Below are 23,773 nucleotides of genomic sequence, written 5' to 3' on the forward strand. Positions count from 1 at the left end.
AAGAAACAAGCATTTCGAGTGAAAACCAATGGTAGGCTTAATGGTTTTCTAACTACTGCAGTTAATTGTAGACTACATTCTCAATAAGACATTTTAAATAAAAAATCTAGGTTGATTCAACTTTCACACAAGTACTTTAAGATCAGACAAGTACTTATTATACATCCTGTGGCCTAGAGATAATCCGAACTCAGACAATAATAGAGATATGAAGTTAATAGGCCCATTAAATTCAAGATCGCCGGGCCTTCCGCTCTCCGCAACTTCAGCCTTGAGCTACTCATGCACTGCAACACAATGGAGACGGGCAATCCGCGGTCCCGGTCCGGGCGAGGACTAGGAGGTTCCGAAAGTCATTTAGAATGCAGTGCAGCATTGTGATGCGCCATTTGGGTAGAATTTTTATGACCTTCGCTGACGGACCTGGCTCAGCCTTGCTCATTAGACGTGTTTTCAAGGACAATCATAGCTTTCAGGGAAGAGCAGAGAGTCTGTCAACTGCATTTTTCTCTTCGAAGGAAAGGAGTGGAAATCATAGCAGGAATGAAAACACAGTATCAAAATACGGTATAATCACAGTCTACTATATACAGTCACGAAGCTTGAGTTTTGAGGGTGCTAGAAACAATAGACTGTGACGGTACTATTTTGCATTGTCTGAAATGAGGCGATATTAGCGATCCTAGTGGTGAGCAACTATCTAATGTTTGCATATTTACTACGTATTGAACTTCGCGACTGAGAGAAGAATCCAAAAAGGATAGCTGCCCTTGAAAAAGCGGTACCGAGCGGTAACAGCACCTAAATTAATTGTAGATCAACAAAAAAATTGTACAAAATTGTAAAAATTGTAGAAAATTACTAAATTGTAAAACTATAAAAATTTGTAAAAATTGTAATTGTAATATTGTAAAATGTTGACTTGTTCCACATCTTAAAGCTTCATTGCTCATGTAAGATCTATGGAATAAAATAAATGAATGAATGAATGAATGAATGAACAATATTCTATTTTAAATTTAAATTTAATTTTTATTTTAGCCTATTTTAATTTAATTTATTTTTGGGGGGCAGCTATCCTCGACATGAATAATTTATTTTTCATATATACAGCTGTACAGATGGTTATTTACAATTAACAAGGAATGTCTTAAAACATTAATGGCTATATCTTGAAGTTCCAAAAGATCGATATGGAAACGATGAAAGAAATTGATACAAAATCTTGATATAGTGCCCCTCGCACCAAAGAGCAAGCCAATTACTTCCCAGCGACAAACGGGTATGCGGTATTTCTCTTCCAGATAAGGAAAGCAGGGTTCATAATGTCTTTTCTTTTCCAGAACTACTTCTTGTGGTTGGAATTCGGCACCCTCAAATCTTATAGTGGGATCGATTATGAAGCCAATCTTTTGATTGTTATCAATTGCTATGATGTCGGGACGTTTGGTGGAGCTAGTGGATGATACTAGACTGTGGTATAATCTTAATCGAGGCAGATGGTTAAAGCTGTGGGTCTTGTGTCTTGTGGGAAGGCGCACAGATTTTGTGGTTCCTCTTTTAATATTGGCGTCTGTGAACAGGACGAATTCTTTGATAAACGAATAAAGAAAAATAAAAGAAAACGCCATTACGCACAAAAACATTGCGACAATGATATAAGGAGTTTGGGAAAAAATATTAATATCAATGAATGTTTCTGGTTTCAGTCGATGACTTATCATTAGGCTTCGAGACTTCGGACCCAATAGAGCAGTTCAGTGGGAAATCTGCATAACGGCGTACTGAGTATAGTGATAAAGCGTACAGTGGGTGGGGGTACTGTAGAATGGATGTCAACAAATACGCAAAGGAAAACGCTCTGGATTTGAAGGTTCTGACGAATAATTTGATTTTCATACAAACCTATTTTCAAACTGTGTCTGAAACTATTACACGGTTAGAAAAGTCAGAGCATGAGATGTCGGAAGCCCTCAAATTAGTTGAGGAAATGACAGAGAGATTTAATGAGACACCACCGGTTACTGAACGTGTAAAACATAAGTGGAAATCAATTTTATGTAAAAATAACGGACATGGAGCATTGTGTAATATAAACAGCAAATTTGTGGACATAGAGTCACCCGAGAATGAAGGACTGTCTGTTAGAGACTACAACGATGTTAGGTTTTTTCGTTTTGCTCCTATTACGTCATGCGACGTAGAGCGCAGCTTTTCACAGTACAAACTGTGTTTGGCAGATAACCGAAAAAGATTTACCTTTAAGACACTGAAAATGTATCTTATAGTACATTGCAATTCGGCACTGTAACTGCACTTCCTAAAGACGACCAATAGGATAAATGAAGAAATTAAAATTGGTACATTTTTATTTCCACCATTAACACTGTGCATAATTAAACAAAAGTGACTATAAAATACAGGAGAATAAATGCTTTTCACATTCTTTTGACATTGTCATTGTGTAATGTATATTTAGTTTCAGAAGTACATATGTGTATGTTTCCCCATACTAACGTACTCTACTCTAAATAGCAACGTTGTTACCTCAACACATCTCTACCTTTCACTACCTGCAGCGAGTCAACAACCTATAGTACATGCACAGTAAACTTACTGTATCGGGTCCCAAGTCTCGAAGCCTGCTTATCATACATACAGGGACATCATTTTATTTTTACTAACATTTTTAATATTAACTTGCCTATACCTCTGGATCAACGCCGTTTGCTACCCCGTTCCACGACTGGAATTCGATGATACTGGCGTAATATACAAACAAATCACTTTACGAGGTATAGGAGGGAAGAAAAGCAGTTCATCCATTTACGTAAACTAGGAAATATTGCGCTTTTGAATTTGATCATTTTCATTAGGTTTTTGGTTTAATCAAAAAACAGTACAGTATTAACAATGAGTGTTTTTACTCACGAACTGAGCTGTCCATGTGGACGTATTCATTATGCAGTGTATAGTATACTGTCTACAGCACATTAGCGTACAATATAGAGAATGAAGTTAAATTGAAAAATAATCATAATTTGGATATTTAAACACATTTTTTAAAATGGTGGCCGTTCATTTCGATATAGGCTTCAGTTCTAATGTGCGTATTATCGCACTATAGACTATTGTACCTCATCCCAATTACCAGTTTCGTCCTTCGTACTAGTAACTCATGTAGAAACAATTCTGTACCTACTCTATAAAAGAGTACCTTACGTACTGTAAATTCAATCTTCACTTCTGCCCGAAAGATAAAATTACTCAGACATACTATATACTGTCCGTCCAAGTGATTATGTCGTAGGGTCGTAGAAAGGGAGGAAATCACGTGACAGTTAATTAGTTAACAAGGCCCTTTCATTTAAGTTATTTTAAACAGTTGTATATTATTACGTAGACGTCCAATTCCTAACAGAAATTAATGTTCTGAGAAAGAAGCTAAGACAGCCCAGCCACTAGCTGGCGAATAAAAGCTGGTGGGGGAAACCGGGATACGACGTAGGCAAATGGACAACAGTACCTGTGCGAAAATGATTCAATATTGAAAGCTCTTTCGTCACTCGAAAACGCGAACATATTTCTGGAACGTACTGTTTACAATGACCGTAAGGCTACTATGACTGTATATGCAGTCTTGGATCTGTGTGGAGGGCGGTTGAACTTCATTAGTAGAAGGGGTGGGAGTGAAGTACATTCAAAAACTCAGGTACAATAAAAATTGAAGTAAAAATAAAACGATGTCCTTGTATTTTATAAAATATGAATATTCCTTGAATATTGTATGATAAATAGAGCCCGGAATTTTAGGGGCTAAAAGTTAAGAATGACACAAAGTATAGATGAATAGATGTAGTGTCCGTGAAGAGAGTTTTAAGCCTAGTTCACAAGAGTCCGATATGTAATAATAGACAAAAGAGTCGCAAGGACTGAGCAATGGAAGTTGTAAATGGTGCGCTAGTTTATAAGTAGTGGTTAAGAGGATTAAAAACCTTTAACGGTACCAAGGAAAAATAATGAATGACAAGAATGACATCTCAAAGAAGTGAGGGCATGGCATCTACATTTATAAACTATAGCGAGGTATAATATTAACATTTAGCACCTGAAATTCCGGGCTCTAATGATAAGTCATTGGCTGAAACCACAAACATTCATTGATATTATCCAGAGATTTATCTTAAACACTTTCAAAATGAATTGTAAAAAAATATTTAGACAAAAGATGCTGGTGGGAACCATCGGGAACACAATGACAAAATTCACATGATGAAAACTGTCAGCAGTCTTTGATGACTAGTAAACTATGGAATCTGTAACTATTTGATGTTGGCGTATAGTTTCAAATGATAGAAGAAATGAAGACTTAATATGAAGAGCTCGAATGAATTACCACAAGTAATGCAAGCTGACAGCCTGGGAACTCAAATAATAACTTACCGGTAACACTTTGTTTATTTAGTCTATTACAGTATGTAAGTATGTATTTATTTACACTGCAAATGGGTAAATACCCGGTGGCAGTGGTAACTAATTACACTCAATAATGACAATTAATAAAACACAATTAATAATAAATCAAATGAATAATAAATTCATAATAATACTAATAATAATAATTAATACTAATAATAATTAATAATAATAAATAATAACAATAATATAATAAAATTAACAAGCAGCATCCTAAATTAAATGAAGCACGATAATTTAAAACAACATTTACAGTAAATCTAATTTGTATCTTAACCCTAAGTTCGAACTAAAAACCCACGAGTATGATATGTTCATACATGCACAAGTACCTTTCAGCACTACACTCATTTTGCTGTCAAGTCACTCACTGCACTGGTACTACGACACATTTCACTGATACTATCTGATTTCACTAACACTTCAAAAACATTTCACTGTTCAAATGATTTGTTCTACCACTAGAAACTATAAAACTTCACTGACACAACACACTTCTTCACTGATACAACACTTCAAATAGTAAAACATCAATTACACCCTTTAAATAGCTTGCATAATATACTACCGTCTATTAGTAAAGTCCTTAAACCTATTTTTAAATACATTTTTGGTTATTGGTAAAGCCTTTAGTAAGTCTGCAGGTAAAGCATTGCAGTCCCTGATGGTACGATTGAGAAAAGAAAGCAGTAAGTTTTGGGTTTATTACACTTTTTACATTTGTAACAAATTACGCATTTTATACGTATTTTACGCGTTCGTAGAAGTTAATTTTTTACACGTAACTTCCCAATCCTGACATTCAGTCAATGTAGCTAGTGAATTATAGGTACCGGTAGTCAGTACAGGAAAACATGGTCACTCAGTTACCTCCTGTGGTCAAAGCGGTAGTAGTAGTAACTGGGATACATTTATGGAATTAGGTCTAATTAGGCTATTTTTCGTTATTTTGTTGGGGCTAAAAATGACGACAAAAATAGCCTGATTAGACCTAATTCCAAAAATGTATCCCAGTTACTAATACTATCGCTTGAACTATAGGAGGTAATTGAATGACCATATTTTCCTCTACTTCTGTCAGCATATCAGAATCTGATGGTGACCTGATACAGAATTTTGAAGTGTATAAAGGCCCATTGACAATGAAAATTAAACATAACCGTAACATAAACACAGAAGTTTGAGCTACCAAATGGGATCATTCACAATGATTCACATAAGCACTGACATAAACATTACCGTAAGACGTTAACATGAAAGTTTGCAAACTCCAAACTTTCATGCTTATGCTTACGTGATTTGCAAACAATCGTGGAGCGCTGAAGTATACGACAGAATATGAGGAAATGGCGTCGTTGTTATGTTTCCACGGTTATCAAATATGTTTGCTGTTATGTTTATGTTCCCATCGTGAATGATGGTATGACTTCTTGATTTTACAGTAACGTTTATATTCTTAAGTTAACGCTTACGTTATGTTTAATTTTCATTGTGAATGAGCCTTAAGTTACGGTATCTAGTCGCAAGTCCTCCAGACAGATTATCGTCATTATAAATTTCCTAACTGAGAAAAACGGAGCATATCCACCTGGTGTAGCTCAGGAGGGAGCGCATTTCCGTGTTCATCCGAAGTAGCGCTCGGGCGTGTGTTCGATTCTTGCTTGGGCTAATTACCTGGTTGGGTTTTGTTCGAGGTTTTCCCTAACCGTAAGGTGAATGTCAGGTAATCTGGAGAGAATCTAGCCTCATCTCGCCAGGTACCATCTCACTATCACCAATTCCATCGACGCTAAATAACCCAGTAGTTGATGCAGCGTCGTTAATTAACGAATAAAAAAATATATCATCTACGTTTCTGGTATGACTTTCTGCACGATTCCTTTCCGACAAGATACGCATCACTAGAAAACTCACTCTTGCTACTATAACTTCGTACAATTCTTGGTGAAACACTTTCAAGCCAAAGCCTAGTGAGGAACTGAAGTCAGTATGAACATAGACAAGACGAACTCGATGGCTTGCAAGTTATGCGAGCACAAATACGGAAGAGGCTCGACGATGTTATGAAGCAGAGTCATCATCTTCGTCTGTCGTTCTATCATCGGAATAATTTCGACTTACAGACACTTTCACTCCAGAAATTGAATAAGCCGGTTCTATAGCTCTACCTATAGTAAGGATCACGTAAGAGTAGTTCCTAAAAGGCTAATTTGGCCGTCTCTTCAGTGTTGCCAACTGATACTAGATATCACCAAAAGATCGTAAAATCACAATGCCATGTACAATAATAATAATATTAATAATAATAATAATAATAATAATAATAATAATAATAATAATAATAATAATATAGTATTAACAATAACGATGACTTGCTTATTTATCACATATCATCTTTATATTGGGGAGGTGTTTTCTAAAAGGTTCAATAATTTGCGAAAGAGTAGCTATATTTTCCTTCTGCACCTCTCGCACATTATGTTAGTAGTTAGCAGATTACTGTATTATCTAATATTAAAATGTATTTTGTCTTACAACATGAAATTCATTGCTTTGATTAAACAGTTTACGATTCACGAAACTTAACCTAAAAATGTATTTTGTTTGATCACTGAAATGATTAGTAGCTACGAATTCCGAAAACGAATGCCACGTTGAAATGTATGCTTAAGAGTATTTACTCCATTATTCTAATAAAAGTCTATACAGGAAAAAATTAATTAAAATGTGAAATGGTATTTCTGTCGATTGCCCAAGGACATGTATCACACGAAATATATTTATTTACACTTAGCCTACCTGACTATAATCTTGAATTGTAACCCCAACACAAAGCAACACATACAATAACTATTATGTATTAATATTAATACTATTATTAATTAATTATTAATATGTTCAAATTACACTAGCTTCCAGTAATCGACCCAGAAATCTAGAACAATTTGAATTTTCAGAATTTAAACTGCCGACAACTTGTGTGACTACTTGTGTGACTTGTGTGTTTTGCCTACTTCGTTTCGAATTTACTGAGAAATACTACAACTACTGTTATAGTTACAAAATCACTACCAGTTGTAGTATTTCTCTCTCTCAGTAAATTCGAAACGAAGTTGGCAAAACAAAATTCAACCTGCAAACTAGAAAATCGCCATAATCCACTAACTCATGTAGTAATGAGGGAAGATGGTTAGGTTTTACCCTTAGGGTATTAAGTAAGCTGATCTAGACTATGCCAGAGAGGCAGAATTTAATACAGTGCATACATTTTATCTTTCCACGATCTCGGAGGCAGAGCGGAAAAGGCAGTGCATACCGCAGATACCCACATGTGAGCGTGGAAAGATAAAATGTATGCACTATATAATCGATCTTCCGATTCCCATTCACAACTAGTAACGATCACGATCTACTGACGTGAACATGAAAGGAGGGCTGGTTTATTACATTCGAAACATGACATAATAAAAGAGTCTGTTTGCAACCACGCTGTTTCCCGGGCGCTGCCATATGTTTTCATAAAAGTGACTGCCGCCTTTCTTCCCGCCACGTGAATTCTTCTCCATTTCCAAGAGCTGACTAATAAACAGATACGTACAACAGAGTCTTAAGTAAACAGTCTGACATGTGGAGAACATGAATCCACTCTTACACGACACCTCACAAGGAAATTCGACACGTTGGAGACTGTGGAATTTGTAGCTTCCAATTAGTCACGACATTTGAACTACATTCGACATCTTGCACGAGTGGGCATCGTTTTACATTTCATTTACCGCATAGTTATTCAATCCCACAAACGGGAGTTCAAGAGCGTAGGATGTGAGGGGATTCACGTGGGTCCCTTTCTCGCATTCCGTCGTATAAATCACTGTCGCTAAAATCGTGTCATGCCATCAGGTTTATTTATAACCTTAGTGAAGGATATATATTACTACGCAAGATGGATGATAACGTTACTTAAATTCAAACTATAGTCATGTAAATGTGAAATTCCATTTCCTTGAAATATTTGTCACACTTCGCAGCACAGCTGACTTACCGGCTTGCAGTGACATTAAATTCAAATCAAGCAGTCGTCTATCAAAATAATGTAGTCTTATCTGTAGGAATAAAATAAATAAATTTATTTAATTTTTTTTTCCAATAGCCAGGGATCAGGATTTACTGGTGGTCCTAAAATTCTTCGTGTTATTGTGTTCATGTAGTTATTATTATTATTATTATTATTATTATTATTATTATTATTATTATTATTATTATTATTATGATATCCTTTATCAGTCATAAGGAATATAGGAGCTGAACCAGCGCAGTCTATCCTGAGCAGTTAATTTAACTGTCTTCCAAATGTAGCTATCTCTCTTTACTTCTTTCTCAACTAAGGACTTTCAACATTTTCGTGGAATTCTTCTCTTTCTATTGCCTAGACCGAAGTTATTATATAAAATAAGACCTAAAAATTACAATTAAATTGTGAAAAGAAGCAGATAAATAAGGTTTAAAGTCTTAGGGTGCTATGCATAGACATTTCGCTAGCCCGCGCTACAAGCATGCTAAACTAGCCCCGGATATCGAATGGTTTACTTGTACAGGATTCATATCATATCATATCGCTAACACTGGTTTATGAATACGAAAAACGTTAGTTCGCTGATCATCCACCGGAAGCCCGCGCTAAGAATGTCTATGAATATGGCCCTTAATGGTTATTACGATTGGTTTAAACATGCACTAAAACCAGACGGAAGTGCAAGTTTGAACCAATAAATTATCGAGATTTGCGATAAATTAATTAGTTTAGGAAATTGTATATTTATTATGTATAACTACATTTGCATATAGATCTTTTTGTTAAATTATTAAGTTTTGTACTTTTGCGAACTAATATAAATAAATCTATCTATCTACTGCTTCGTGGTGCCGACCACACCACCTCATTCTAGTGCCGAGGTCATGGAAAGCATGGGGCTCTACCTCCATGCCCCCCAAGTTCCTTCATGGCATGTTATGGGGATACCTTTACCTTTTTTATCTACTGCTTAGACCGAGATGTTTCTAATACGGTGTCCTCTCGTTGCTGTTATTGTTTTTTCTTAATATCTCCTATCCACATCGATTTTATTTTTTGCATCTCTTCGCACAGCTATGTTTGTTCTGATAATAAAAATATTTCCTGGTTATTAATTAAATTTGTGCTGTAGGTTTTAGACTGTAGTGAAACTTGGACTCTCACTTTGAAAGAGGAACATAGGTTAAGGGTGTTTGAGAATAAGATGCTTAGGAAAATATTTGGGGCTAAGAGGGATGAAGTTACAGGAGAATGGAGAAAGTTACACAACACAGAATTGCACGCATTGTATTCTTCACCTGACATCATAAGGAACATTAAATCCAGACGTTTGAGATGGGCAAGGCATGAAGCACGTATGGGCGAATCCATAAATACATATAGAGTATTAGTTGGGAGGCCGGAGGGAAAAAGACCTTTGGGGAGGCCGAGACGTAGATGGGAAGATAATATTAAAATGGATTTGAGGGAGGTGGGATATGATGATAGAGAGTGGATTAATCTTGCTCAGGATAGGATCCAATGGCGGGCTTATGTGAGGGCGACAATGAACATCCGGGTTCCTTAAAAGCCAGTAAGTAAGTAAGTAAGTAAGTAAGTAAGTAAGTAAGTAAGTAAGTAAGTAAGTAAGTAAGTAAGTAAGTAAGTAAGTAAGTAAGGTTTTACACTGAATAAAAGAAATAATGGAATATGGCAAAGGAAAATTCTAATCTTAATCTTAAGTGTTAAGTCTTAAGTATTTATTGAGAAGTCGCTCTCATTGAACACTTTCCACTCTGTATTGAAAGCTGGCACATTTTGATGCCCAGGCTTCACATGTCTACAATACTATTGACTTTATATTTTGCACTGAATATGCGCATTTATAATTTCTATTTTTATATAGGCTATACGTGACGAGTTCCAAATTAGAGCATTGCAAACGGAGACTTTGCTTTGTTTAAACTATTTTCTATACCTTGAATTGTTCAATCATGTCCCACTGTTGCACCCAAATAGCTAAAATTATCAATTCATTTAATTGCGACATCTTTTAGCTTCAAAAGTTAATGATTTTAGTAGTAGTAGTAGTAGTAGTAGTAGTAGTAGTAGTAGTAGTAGTAGTAGTAGTAGTAGTAGTTGTTGTTGTTGTTGTTGTTGTAGTAATAACAATGATAATACGATTAAAAAATCACAATTATGATTAGTCTAAACTTTCAAGCTTCTTAAAAGTCACCCACAAGCAGTTGCCAGTCTCTCCTGCATTGAGCTGTTTTCGTATTCTATAGACAAACTAGGATTCCTGGAGCACGCGGTATCTCCACGTCAAGGTCTTCCCAGTGATATTCATCCATGGATTTCCAAGGATGTAATAAACCTTCATTACTTTGTATGTGGCCAATCAATCTCAATCCGCAGTTGCGGGCAATATAAAGCACATTCAGTTTCGTATATGTTATACTGTTCTATTGATTTTATTATTGTGAATTCGCCATCTGTTGTCCCGAACTATTCGTCCTATAATTCTAAAGAAAAATAAATTGTTCTGGAACTATTATTTTCAGGTAGGAATTTTCTATAGTATTATTATTTACTTTCAAACAAATCTTGAAGAGTCCTGAACATTAGATTTCAGTTTACTTATTTTTGTCGGACTCTTCAATCAAATTCTTACTTATACAGGACAATACTTGAATTGCCACAGTGTTATAAAATTTTATAACCTTATACACTTATGCCGCACTGCAGTTATATTATGGAAATGAGCATCAAAGGCTTGTATGAAGGGTCATGGCTAAGAACGCCTTGCGGAGTGTCACTGTAAACTTGTAAAGTATTTCTTCTCTGTGGACAGATGTTACGTGCAGAAGTGTACTAACGGCTGACGTAAAAGAGCACAAAGTAATTTAAAAGGCAATATTTATACCAAGAATAGTGTTGAAACTAATCAGGAAGAGAAAAAAGGATTGGTTTCGTCACTGGCTGAGAAGAAACTTCCTACTGAAGAAATGGTGAACGGGAGAATAGTTCGGGACAAAAGAAAATATCTGATGACAGACAACATTAACCCGTAAGTGGTGAGGTATTTTTCTAGTCACGTAACTAGTGAGGTGGGGATTGCACTTACCCCAACCCTAGATCATATATGTAACAGATAACTCCTCGCTACGTTAAAATCGGCAGCACTTTGAGAGAACAACCGCCAGGATCGCCACCCGTCCGCCGTAAACGAACACAAGATGGCAGCACAGTCGCTAATGCAATTCAGATGGGAATTATGACGTGACTCCTTATGTAAAAACTAGATGGCAGCGTAGTAAACCTGACAAAAGTTGTTAACCTCAAAGCCTATAAGCCTGACATATCTGTTACATATATGATCTAGGTCCCAACTTAGAAACTTCTATCGTAGCACTCAAGTAATCAAACTAAAATTTTTATTTATACAATCAAGTACTTTTATTTGTTTTAACTAGGTTTTCTTCAAAATTAGGGAAGCAGGTAGCATAATAAGCAATGAAAATAAAAAAAATATCTCCGCACACCCACCTGGAGCAGGCTTCTTTTCTTAAAATGGCTGGGGTACACACAGTCACCACCTCACCAATTACGGGATAAAACAAGCCTATATGGATAATATGCGGAGACAAAGAATAAGGCAGAATATAGGAATGAATTGAGAATGCTGGACTTGCAGTGAAAGACCTGCGCTTGACCAGAAACTATAAATGAATAAACGTACTGTATAAGCTGCTGGAAAGATTCATTGCATGTATTTTCTGATCTTTGAAGTGAGTGGGATCTATACTTACTTAGTTTACTGGCTTTTAAGGAACCCGGAGGTTCATTGCCGTCCTTACATAAGCCCGTCATTGGTCCCTATCCTGAGCAAGATTAATCCATTCTCTATCATCATACCTCAACTCCCTCAAATCCATTTTAATATTATCTTCCCATCTACGTCTCGGCCTCCCTTAAGGTCTTTTTCCCTTCGGCCTCCCAAATAACACTCTATATGCATTTCTGGATTCGCCCATACGTGCTACATGGCCTGCCCATCTCAAACGTCTGGATTTAATGTTCCTAATGATGTCAGGTGAAGAATACAATGCGTGCAGTTCTGTGTTGTGTAACTTTTTCCATTCTCCTGTAACTTCATCCCTCTTAGCCCCAAATATTTTCCTAAACACCTTATTCTCTAACACCCTTAATCTCTGTTCCTCTCTCAAAGTGAGAGTCCAAGTTTCACAACCATAAAGACAAGCAGCTGATGTAACCCGTTCATTCCAAGCCCTCTCTGTTATCCTGGACTTTCCTAATGGCATACTCTAGAGCAAAGTTAAAAAGTAAAGGTGATAGTGCATCTCCTTGCTTTAGCCTACAGTGAATTGAAAACACATCTGACAGAAACTGACCTATACGAACTCTGCTGTACGTTTCACTGAGACACATTTTAATTAATCGAACTAGTTTCTTGGGAATACCAAATGCAATAAGAATATCATATAAAACTTCTCTCTTAACCGAGTCATATGCCTTTTTGAAATCTGTGAATAACTGATGCACTGTACCCTTATATTCCCATTTTTTCTCCATTATCCGTCGAATACAAAATATCTGGTCAATAGTTGATCTATTACGCCTAAAACTACACTGATGATCCCCAATAATTTCATCTACATATGGAGTTAATCTTCTCAAAAGAATATTGGACAAAATTTTGTATGACGTCAACAAAAGTGATATTCCTCGAAAGTTACTACCGGATTTACATATCTTCATCATTTAAAAATTTGCCATCATTGGAAGGCAATCACGAACATCGTCGTAAATAAAAGATGGAATACGTGCCTTTCATATTATTTGTAGTACAGTTGCAAATGTAATCCTTGCAAGATGCGTAGCTTGTAAATGAGAATTTTTATAGAATGTCGCGCTCGGCGAACTTGTGCCGTCGTAAATCTCTTTTGGAGCAATATGTAGCTTGTGACGGAGCTGAGGTGCCAATACGGGTGATTTACATGTGTTTAACACCGCCTATCGGGAGAGTGTGCGGACTGCAAATGCAGTGAAGGGGAAAACCTGTACAACCTGCCTTCCAGTTCTTGACCGGTAAATGAACCCAGGAATCTATGTTGGAGGCGGAGGACGTGGAAATATTGCAATATGTAGTATGTACGTCAGGACCAAGAATGCGCTCGTAGGAGTGGAGCGGCTTTACCTTCCGCGTGCACACGGATGTTTTGAATTAGTTACACCACCAATCCTCATCATTTTTAACTTGAGGATAAATAAATAAATTAATGGCAAACTGGGCAAAGTTATTAATCAGATCAAAAATAATACTGGATAATAAGACTATTCAACAAGTATAAATTTTAACTATCTGGGTTGCTATATAAATACATGAATAGAAACAGAAATACATCAGTATAAAACTAAATAAATTTCAAATGATTTCTGGGACCATATATAGAAGTTTGAAAAACAAAACAAGGATTAAATTTTATAAGTCAATGGTTATGCCAGCTTTACTGAATGGGAGTGAAACATGGACGCCTACAAAAATGATAAAAACAAGAATAGAGAACAGTAAATTTAATTTTTAAGAAAGACAGTTGCATAGGACTGGGCCATTTGAAAAATAAAAACAAACGATCAGAATGAGGAATATAGTCAATAATCCAAAAAATTTAAGATTGTCGATCGCAATGACTGGATACAACATGTAAATAGAATGGATTTCACAAGACTTCTCGGGGCAGCATACGAATATAGACAAGCAGGAAGACCAGATGAGACCAGATGGTGAAGACAAAAAAAGAGATGGAAAGACTTGCTGTGAAATCGGAACAGTTTTTTTAGTTATTTTATAACGTTTTACCAATTGCAATGATTATCGAGCGTCTGAGCGAGATGGGACCAGGATCCAGTGCCAAAAGTTATCCACTATTTGCTCGTAATGAGTTAAGAAAAAAACCTCGGAAAAAACCTCAACTAGGTAACTGGTCGCACTAGGATTTGAACTCGGGTCTTGTCGTTTTACGGTCAGACGTGATAACCATTATTCCACAGCAGTGGACGGTATTGAAAGATACAATTGCCTAAACCCCCAATGTGGAGATAAATAAGTAAGTAAATAAATAAATAAATAAATAAATAAATAAACAAACAAACAAGGAAGTAAGTAAGTAAGCAAGTAAGTAAATAAATAAATAAGTAAATAAGTAAGTAAATAAATAAGTAAATAACTAAATAAGTAAATAAATAAGTAAATAAATAAATAAGTAAATAAAAAAGTAAATAAGTAAATAAATAAGTAAATAAATAAGTAAATAAAAAAGTAAATAAATAAAAAAGTAAATAAATAAATAAGTAAATAAATAACTAAATAAATGAATAAATATTAATATAGACATAAATATCAGTGGCCTTAAGCACAAATATAGCATGCCCACTTTAACTTTGGCAAAACCTTGAAAGAAGTGTTTCCTGTTGCATACATCTTATAGAAATAATGCAACAAAATATAATTTTCATATTAATAATGTCCCATGCAATGCAATATAAAATACTTCTGCAGAATGAAGAGTTAGCCTCATACTATCAGTAAATCTCAATTTTGGCAGAATAGGACATAAAATATCTGTGCTCTAAGCCATCGGAAGCCGCACGCAAACTCACGCATACTATTGTCGTGCATTACAAACGCTATTTTCGATTCAAGTTTGTGGAGTATGGCGATATTCGCTGTTCTCCCTTCATCTTTTAACCGCTTAAGGATTTAGCACAGATCTTGCGATTAGTTTTTCATGTGAAATAAGACGAAATTTGTAATGTCTTGGGAGTCTCTCTCTTGTTCGAACATTGCAGAACACTAATACATACATATACACATACGGAATCCTAAGAAATATCTACGCAAAATGTTAAAAATATTTCGAAATATGTATGATAAGAACTTTGTCGTGTTAAAAATATGTTTAGAATTCATAGTCCTTCGTATTGCAGGAGATGGATATGGAGCTCATCAGCTTTATCCTAGCGTATTGTGTGCCCGTCTAGTTTAAAGAGAGTAGTAAATTGGTCATGACTATGTAAATGTGTCAAGGAGATGACAACGGCTGCGTGCTTGCGATGAAAGCGGTTCTGAGTTCAATTTCCGAAGAGGGAAATGTAAATTGATATCCCTTTTACAGGAATGAATGCGTTTTCCTTTCCTAGCGGCTGTCCATGACCGTAAAGTCTCGCAATTCTTCATTGTTTTCTGTAAAAGCTGGGCTGTAGAAAACCCAAACTTTGAGAAAGAGGACGTGACTTGGGTAATATGACAAAGGCTGGATGGAACTGGTCTGGAACCCGCTTTAATGTCGAGCGTTGGTGTTTGTGGTGTTGGACACGAAGGAAGTTGTGTCATTAAGCCGGTTAATTGAGTAAAGAAACGTGACATCGTCTTTTAAGTTCGAGAAGGAAACGTTGACAAACCGTACTGAGAAGATCCTTGCAATGCATGACTGAGTAATATGAAGTTGCTGAAGTTTTAAGTAATGCGAGAAATCCAGACACCAAAGTCGGTCAGATGATTTCAGATACGTTCTGAGTATTGGGAGCAACATTTAGTCTACTATTCTTTACCGGGGGTTTATTTAAGATATCCCGTATTGGTTTTATCCGGGATGCTCTGTTTCCTGTATTGTACTGCAGACCGGATACGTCGGTTGAATCAGTTCAAATGTTTGCGGAGAATCCCCGTGTGTGTGCAGCTATCGTGCCTCTCAAAGAGATCATTGTATTGTGAATTATAAATAGTAAACATTCCTGTTCCCTTTTTCAGGTTGAAAAGAATCCACAGGCAAGTGGAAAGCTTTTAAAATGTGTGGACAAAAATACATTCATAAAAATGTATGTTGTACTTCAGAACAGATTCTCAATTAATATTGAAAACCGCATATGGACTTCTCTTTGATTTAGTATGCCCAAATAATAACTTCAAATTGTGCTAAAACCAAACCAAACTCAAAGTAGGCCTATACATTTCCCTTAATTACGTTAAATAAAATATTTATTAATTATAGACTAAGTGAATAATTCAGTCTGTAAAATGACTATTGCTTCCAGTTTATTTAAATTCCTTTGCACAAAAACTCCAGATGTATATTCCCTGACTTTTATCTTTGTTATATGGGTCTTTATTTTTTGTTCCAAAGGCACCGCAGTATAAAAACTTAATGTGTGTCGTAGACTTACGGCTCGTAAAATACCTTTGTCTCTGATATATATGTTGAAACATTTTTTTTTTTGTGAAATTCATAATTTAAAAACGTGATATCGATGGCCCAGAACCAGACTGTTCCAAGTCGATTTTATTTATTTATTTATTTTTTTTTCAGGAGAGCTATTTTAAGCTCCTGACATTCAAAGCTTCATGAAACAATTTGGAATAGCTTCATAGCAACCTTATGGAGAGGAATATTTACAATTTTGTTCGATTCATATATGCAAACAAGAACTGGAAAAGAATGACACACAGATTTCTTTCCTATAAAAAGTTGGACTTAGAACAGTCTGGTTCTCAGCCATCGACATATTACAAAGGGTGTGGTTAATACTCGTAGATGGTAAAAGTTTCAGGGGCCTATATTTAATGGAAGTGAAGTTTTTGAATTTTAAAAATAATATGTTTTTAGCCACAGAATGCAATAGAATTACAGATACCGGGATCAATCCCTGCGCTTGGCGACCGTTGCAATGTTTGGGTGAGGAGGTGGAGTGAGACAAGGGGGCTACGAGCAGGTAGTGTTCTAAAAACAAACATTGCCTTCCACCTGGACGAACTAACATGTAACAGATAAGCTAACTCACGACCAACGTTTTCTGTTCAGGTAATCCTTATAGCGCGGGTACGGAGATGAGACGTAGCTGTGACACATGCCAAGCGAACAGGTTGATCCCGGTATCGGTATTACCTGGTGCCCTTAATATTACTTCTCATTTTTAGTGCTTATTTCAAGTGTTTACTTTGGGTGTTTTTGTTCCTTTTTACCTGCCTATTTTTTAAAGTTCTAAGACATGTCCGAGCGTAGACCTACACGCACTGAGTTCACCGAAAAAAAAAATAGATTAAATTGGATATCGCTTAGACATTTCTCCTAAAAATTGCTTCTTTGTCTTTCATACAAAACGGATTCTTATGAGTTCCGTGCGAACTTCTTATTGAATTTAAAATTTTAAAATGGTGCAAGAACTATGACCAGTTGATCCTGTAATCAGACGTATTTTGTCAGTGGATTTCAAATGGGGGCTAAGAGCGATGAAGCTACAGGAGAATTGAGAAACGCAAAGTAGAACTGCACGTATTGTATTCTTCACCTAAAATAATTAGGAACATTAAATTCAGACGTTTGAGATGGGCAGGGCATGTAGCACGTCTGGGTGAATCCAGAAATGCATATAGAATGCTAGTTGGAAGACCTTTGGGAAGGCCAAAGCGTAGATGGGAGGATAATATTAAAATGGATTTGAGGGAGGTGGGATATGATGCTACTGGATTAATCTTGCTCAGGATATGGACCGATGACGGGTTTATGTGAGGGCGACATTGAACCTCCGGGTTCCTTAAAAGTCATTTACACACATACACAAAAAAGATTTTAAATGACTGTATGATGATGAAATTGACTCAAATCTCCTTCAGTTTTCGGACGAGTGCAATTTTCCTCGGATTGTTCTATCCCACATCCCTAATTCATAACATACAATAAACATTTATTTTGCACTCTCAGCGCAATAAGAAGTAAGTGATTCTGTATCCATGAGACAACCTTGTAACGGAAAAGTCAGATCAAGTTCTGAAGCTGTCAGAACCGTTATTTCATCGGCTTAGGTACAGTACTTAATGGCGAAATGTCAGTGCTTAATTTTATAAAAGTGGGTCATTCGTTTAAAGCATTGTTAGTGAAGGGACATAAAAGGTGATCTCTTAAGCATACATATTAGAGAATATCTAAGCGGGGAAGCTTTTAAGGTCACTTTGCATGCAACCGCAGTGAAATTTCTGGAGCGAACGTCTGGGAAATAAACCTTGAGTGAGTGTGGTCGATGTATGTACATACGCAGTTTGCAGACGCTTGCTAATTAGGCCTCAAAACACATTAAGTAGAGGCGAGATTGCACAGAGTGGGCAGTTGCAGTGCTCTGCACATCTTTCCTCGATTACATTGATGCTTCTTACCTTGGATAGATAAGAATTGATCCAGTTCACGAAGGTCTTCTTCTGCACTCGTTCTTGCTCGTCTGTAAAGACAAAGAAAAGAAACTGCTTAAGAAATTGCTAAGCCATTAGTTGACCTTCCTAAATTCATTAAAGCTATAACAATGATGTATCCTGATGACACTACATTCTTATGTTCTAGCTCTACTCTGAATGAATTACATGCTCTAACTAATGATATTCTACCACAGATGGCTTTATGGTTTGAATCTAACGGTTTTTTGCTTAGTCAAGAAAAGACTATCAACATAACTTTTACCCTAAATCATGTAATAAAAAAGGACAACATACAAAACTATACCAAATTTCTAGGACTTTTTATAGACCCCAGTTTAACATGGGAAAAACATATCGAATATATATGTACAAAATTATCAAGAGATATATTTATTAAAGAAATTAGTGACTTGTGTTTCTCAAAATTATTTAAGATGTGCCTACTTTTCGTTCTTTCAGTCGATAATTAGGTATGCCTTAATTTTCTGGGGAAATGGTAGCAAAATTGGGAGTGTCTTGATTTTGCAAAAGAAAGTCATTAGAATTTTATGTCAATCAAACTATCTTGAACATTGTCGACCTCTTTTCAAACAATCACAGATATTAACAGTCACAAATTTATATATATACGACCTAGTCCTTTACACTCGACAAAATATAGACAATTACTCATTACTAACCAATATACAAGATCATGAAATTAGAAATAGTGAACAAATAAATATTCCATACTGTAGATTACATAAAACTAGTACAAATTTTTCTGTCATGGGGATGAAATTATATAATAAGCTTCCCAGTCAATATTGTAAGTTGCCAACCTATAGTTTCAAAGCTATATTTTATAATTGGCTTTTAACTAATCCTTTCTACTCTGTAGATGAGTTTCTTAACATAAATTCATACGAAATTGTTTTTTAATAAATAAAGTTATTTACATTAGCTGTTTTCATTAATTTTAGACTTTCAAAATGTTCTGTTTTTTCATTCTAATTAAATGTAACTGTTTTCAATTATATGTGTATTTTCAAATGTATGTATTTTTTGTGACGAAGCCTATCACTGTATGTTTAATGGCTTAATAAATTGAATTGAATTGAATAGAAAATACTAAGTTCGCAATATCTTGAAAAATATTATTCTCGGAAATTCATAGTATGTTTCAAGCACAAAAACTAAGTATGTACATATAAGACTTGATGCTTTCTGCTGCTTCTCTTATATGCGGTATATTTGAAATGCATAGTAGCATATTAAAATAATGCATTATAATATATGTGAACTTCAATTTTAACCAGGTTGCAATGTGCACGTAATTTTGTGAAACATACGGTTGTAAACGCTGGTGTTTTATACGCAGTTTGATAATAGTTAATTTCCTCGCTAGTCATAAAATTGAGACTTAGGGGAGTGATAATGCAACGTTTATTTGTCATTAAAAGATGTTGCGTTAACTTAAGAGGCAGTTTTTTATAGTCCGAGAATGAAGAGATAATCGTTGTATTAAGCAATTAACATCTAGAAGCCAAGAAAGGCGACCGAGAAATACTCAATAGCAGAAATATTCGATCCATAACTTAATGATGTCGTCTACATGAATTTCAGTCCGGCTAAATTCTTAATTCTGATGGGCTGTGGGTACAAATAAGATTGTAGTTTGTCTCCACTTCTATTCATAAATTTTTCCTAAAACAGTGGAAAAAAAGGATCACGCGATGGAATGAATATCAATAACAAAAAATTTTAAGTTTCTTTACTGTATGCAGATGACTTAGTAGTAATTTCCGGAGCTAAAGATGTGCTATACTGTACAGTAGGTTATAACGTCGCTAAAAAGACGAAGTGGCGTAAGCGACAAATGTGTAATTTTACAGGAGAGCAGTTGAAAGAAAAGTGTATTTATATGCGGACCTACAACTCGAAGTAATAAATTGACACGTCAAAGATAATACATTGATTCAGTTCGTTTATTGTTTCTCTTAATAAGGACTAATAGCAAACTTTAAAATTTTGATACCTTATAGGCCAAGAAGGCCTTAATTGGAGATACGTCTGTTCGAAAGATTTCACTCATAATAGGAAGGCACTTACGCCATACACATGACTGATCGTATCATACTAATTTATGCTATTCTTTGAGTTGTATTATTCTTTATTTATTTTTTGACTAATTTCATTTATTTTTTATTTTTATTATACATTATAATTATTTGAAAGTCTAGGAAATAAAGAGGATTATAAACTTATTTTAATAAAGCAAAATCAAGAATTTTTTAAAATTACATAAAATTAATGAATAATGTATTTATTTGCAAAACCAATCTTTCAGGTAAAGCTCCCTGTAAAGCCGATTTGAATAATTTCAAGGGAAAAATTGTTCCGGGGCCGGGTATCGATCCCGGGACCTCTGTTGAACGTACCAGCGCTCTGCCAACTGAGCTACCCGGGAACTCCACCCGACACCGTCTCAACTTTTACCTTTATATCCACATGCAGTAACTCGCGTGGGCTGACGAAATGCCAGAGACCCACATCGAGTGCACACAATCACAGAGATTGTATGCACTCGATGTGGATATAAAGGGAAAAGTTGAGACGGTGTCGGGTGGAGTTCCCGGGTAGCTCAGTTGGCAGAGCGCTGGTACGCTCAACAGAGGTCCCGGGATCGATACCCGGCCCGGGAACAATTTTTCTCTTGAAATTATTCAATGTATTTATTTGTTTACAAACAATTTTAAGAAACACAAACAAGTATTGAAAAGTTCATGGGTTAATAATAATTATTGTACCCTAGAATTAATGTGGGAGTTCCTTGTAGAACGTTTTACAAACAACATCTCTTATTACTGGTGTTGACCCTTTGCATAGCTGCTGCAAATCGTTGTACTTCTCAACCGAAATCTTTGGAGAGGTGACATTAAGAAAAGGCAGAGGAAGCTTCAAAATTTCAGAAATATTCCTTGATTTCAGAGATAGCTGCTCATAATGTTCGTCCAAATGACTGGTTTTTACAAAAACGCAGTTAGGGTCGTCTTTGGTCACTCTGACTTCTCTGACTGTAGTCCATTCAATCTGTTTCTTTTTGTGTCAATTTCATACTCTAGACAGCTTAATAATGTTGAAATAGTTTGCTCGAATTTATAAATAAATGTTCATTTTTGGCATCACGTGGCAATCCATGGATTATAGAGAGCCTAGCAATACACTGCACACATAGACGTAACGACCAATTTTAAAAATGGTAATACCTAACGAAGAGAAGTAAGCGACTTGCGAGTCTGATACGCCAGTTCGTCTGAAAAAGAATGAAAGAGCAATGGCGTTTACGACGATAACACGATGTTCACTGCCAAGTAACCATTAGAGATGGATGTACGCCAGTTCGTCAGAATATAGATATGGTCCAACGAAGTGTGCTGGCGAAATATCTCCAAATTTTTGGTTTTGGCGCTTACGTCACTTCGTCAGATAAGCGACGATAAGACTAAAAATACAGCTTCAGACTATAAAATGAAATTATCTCCACATAAAAAATATGGAATTTCGAGGAAAAGAGCTCATTACAAGTAAAATCTGCATTGAGAATATAACAGAAAGGTTAATTCATTTCATTTCCTAGGCTACGTCATATATTATTTATAGAAGACAGATATGAAAATTAAAATAAAAAAAAAATGAAAAAAAAAATCACACGAGTAATCAACCTAGTTTTCAAGTCCGCACAAAAAGAAAAGCATTAGGTTCAAAGATTGTGAAATTTTAGCTCGACCTGTATTAGTGTAAGGAAGCGAAGCATGAGAAAAAGATGAAAGACGACTCACAGCATTCCAGGTCCACCACTGTGGAGTAACGGTTAGCGCATGTTACCTGGTTGAGGTTTTTCCCGAGGTTTTCTCTTAACCAAACGAAGCAGAATTGCTGGGTAACTTTCGGCGTTGGACCTGGGACTCATTTCGCCATCATAATTCCACTTTCCCTCTTTCATCATCATCTCCGTTCCTTTCCTAGGGTTTGGACTTGCTTCAATGTAGAGTAGGCTACGGTCTGTCGCCGGACTTGGACCTCGTGGATATATGGTTATTAGTTGCTGGTGGTAGTGCTACACACCGTGGGATCTCCTCCTGGAGGACCGCGGTGATGCCTACGTGGAAAGGTAAAAAGGATTCTATAGTAGCCCGCACGGGGGGCCTTATGACATGCAGATAGTTACAGAGGTTTAGACTACCTCAGTAAGAGTACCGCGCATACAATCTACTTAAACACAGAATTATAAATTAAGTTAAATGTCTTACTCGTACATTTTGGAATTGCAGAGAATGAATACCGTTTGAATGAACTCTAGGAAATGAAAGTGTTTTTATTTCAGTGCATGGTAAATGATTTCCTTTGCAGAAGTCTTTTTAAATAACAATTAAAAAATCAGCAATACCACTCGAAACATGATAAAGGAACTGAAATGTCTTAAAACAAATAAAAATTATGTTGTATTAGGCCTACGTGTTATCTTCGTGATATTAACTTCTGAAAATATTTTATACACCTATAAAGCTGAACTACTGTCTAAAAAATCGACATCAAATCGTGTACAATCGTAGAAGAGTTCCCATATTTTGTTAAACACTACTATAAATCTTAAAGAGACTTCATTGATAAGCTTCGTACCTTTCAAGTCCACGAATATATCTCCTAAAGCCAAAGGGAGAAACAAATTGGAAGTAAAGTTTGTAATTTAGAACCTTAGCTTTAAAGGGATTCAAATAAAATTCGAAAAAAAATCGGAGAAACACGTTAATGGGTAGGCAATTTAACCAATTTATCGTCACGAAAAGCGGAGAGAGTTCTACATAGAGAGAGGGCGGAATGACTACAGGAAATCTTTCAAATAGAGGACACTTTCCGGGAATTAAAAAGTTTTCGCTACAGAGAAATGTTGTATTGAAAGCATTAGTAGAAATAAATATGTTCTATTTTATATCAAA

General features: G+C 35.8%; 1 protein-coding gene across 7 annotated transcripts in view; it reads right to left on the reverse strand.

Annotated features, from left to right (window-relative positions):
- Positions 1 to 23,773, reverse strand: part of Msp300 (Muscle-specific protein 300 kDa) — a 1,097,375-nt gene that overhangs the window by 541,288 nt on the left and 532,314 nt on the right. For all 7 annotated transcript variants that reach the window (XM_069830616.1, XM_069830615.1, XM_069830612.1 and 4 more), the window contains one exon: positions 18,759 to 18,820. In XM_069830616.1, the coding sequence (XP_069686717.1) occupies positions 18,759 to 18,820 (62 nt within the window). The remainder of the gene's footprint in view (positions 1 to 18,758; positions 18,821 to 23,773) is intronic.

This window comes from Periplaneta americana, chromosome 7, assembly GCF_040183065.1.
Source record: "Periplaneta americana isolate PAMFEO1 chromosome 7, P.americana_PAMFEO1_priV1, whole genome shotgun sequence".
Lineage (NCBI taxonomy): Eukaryota > Metazoa > Arthropoda > Insecta > Blattodea > Blattidae > Periplaneta > Periplaneta americana.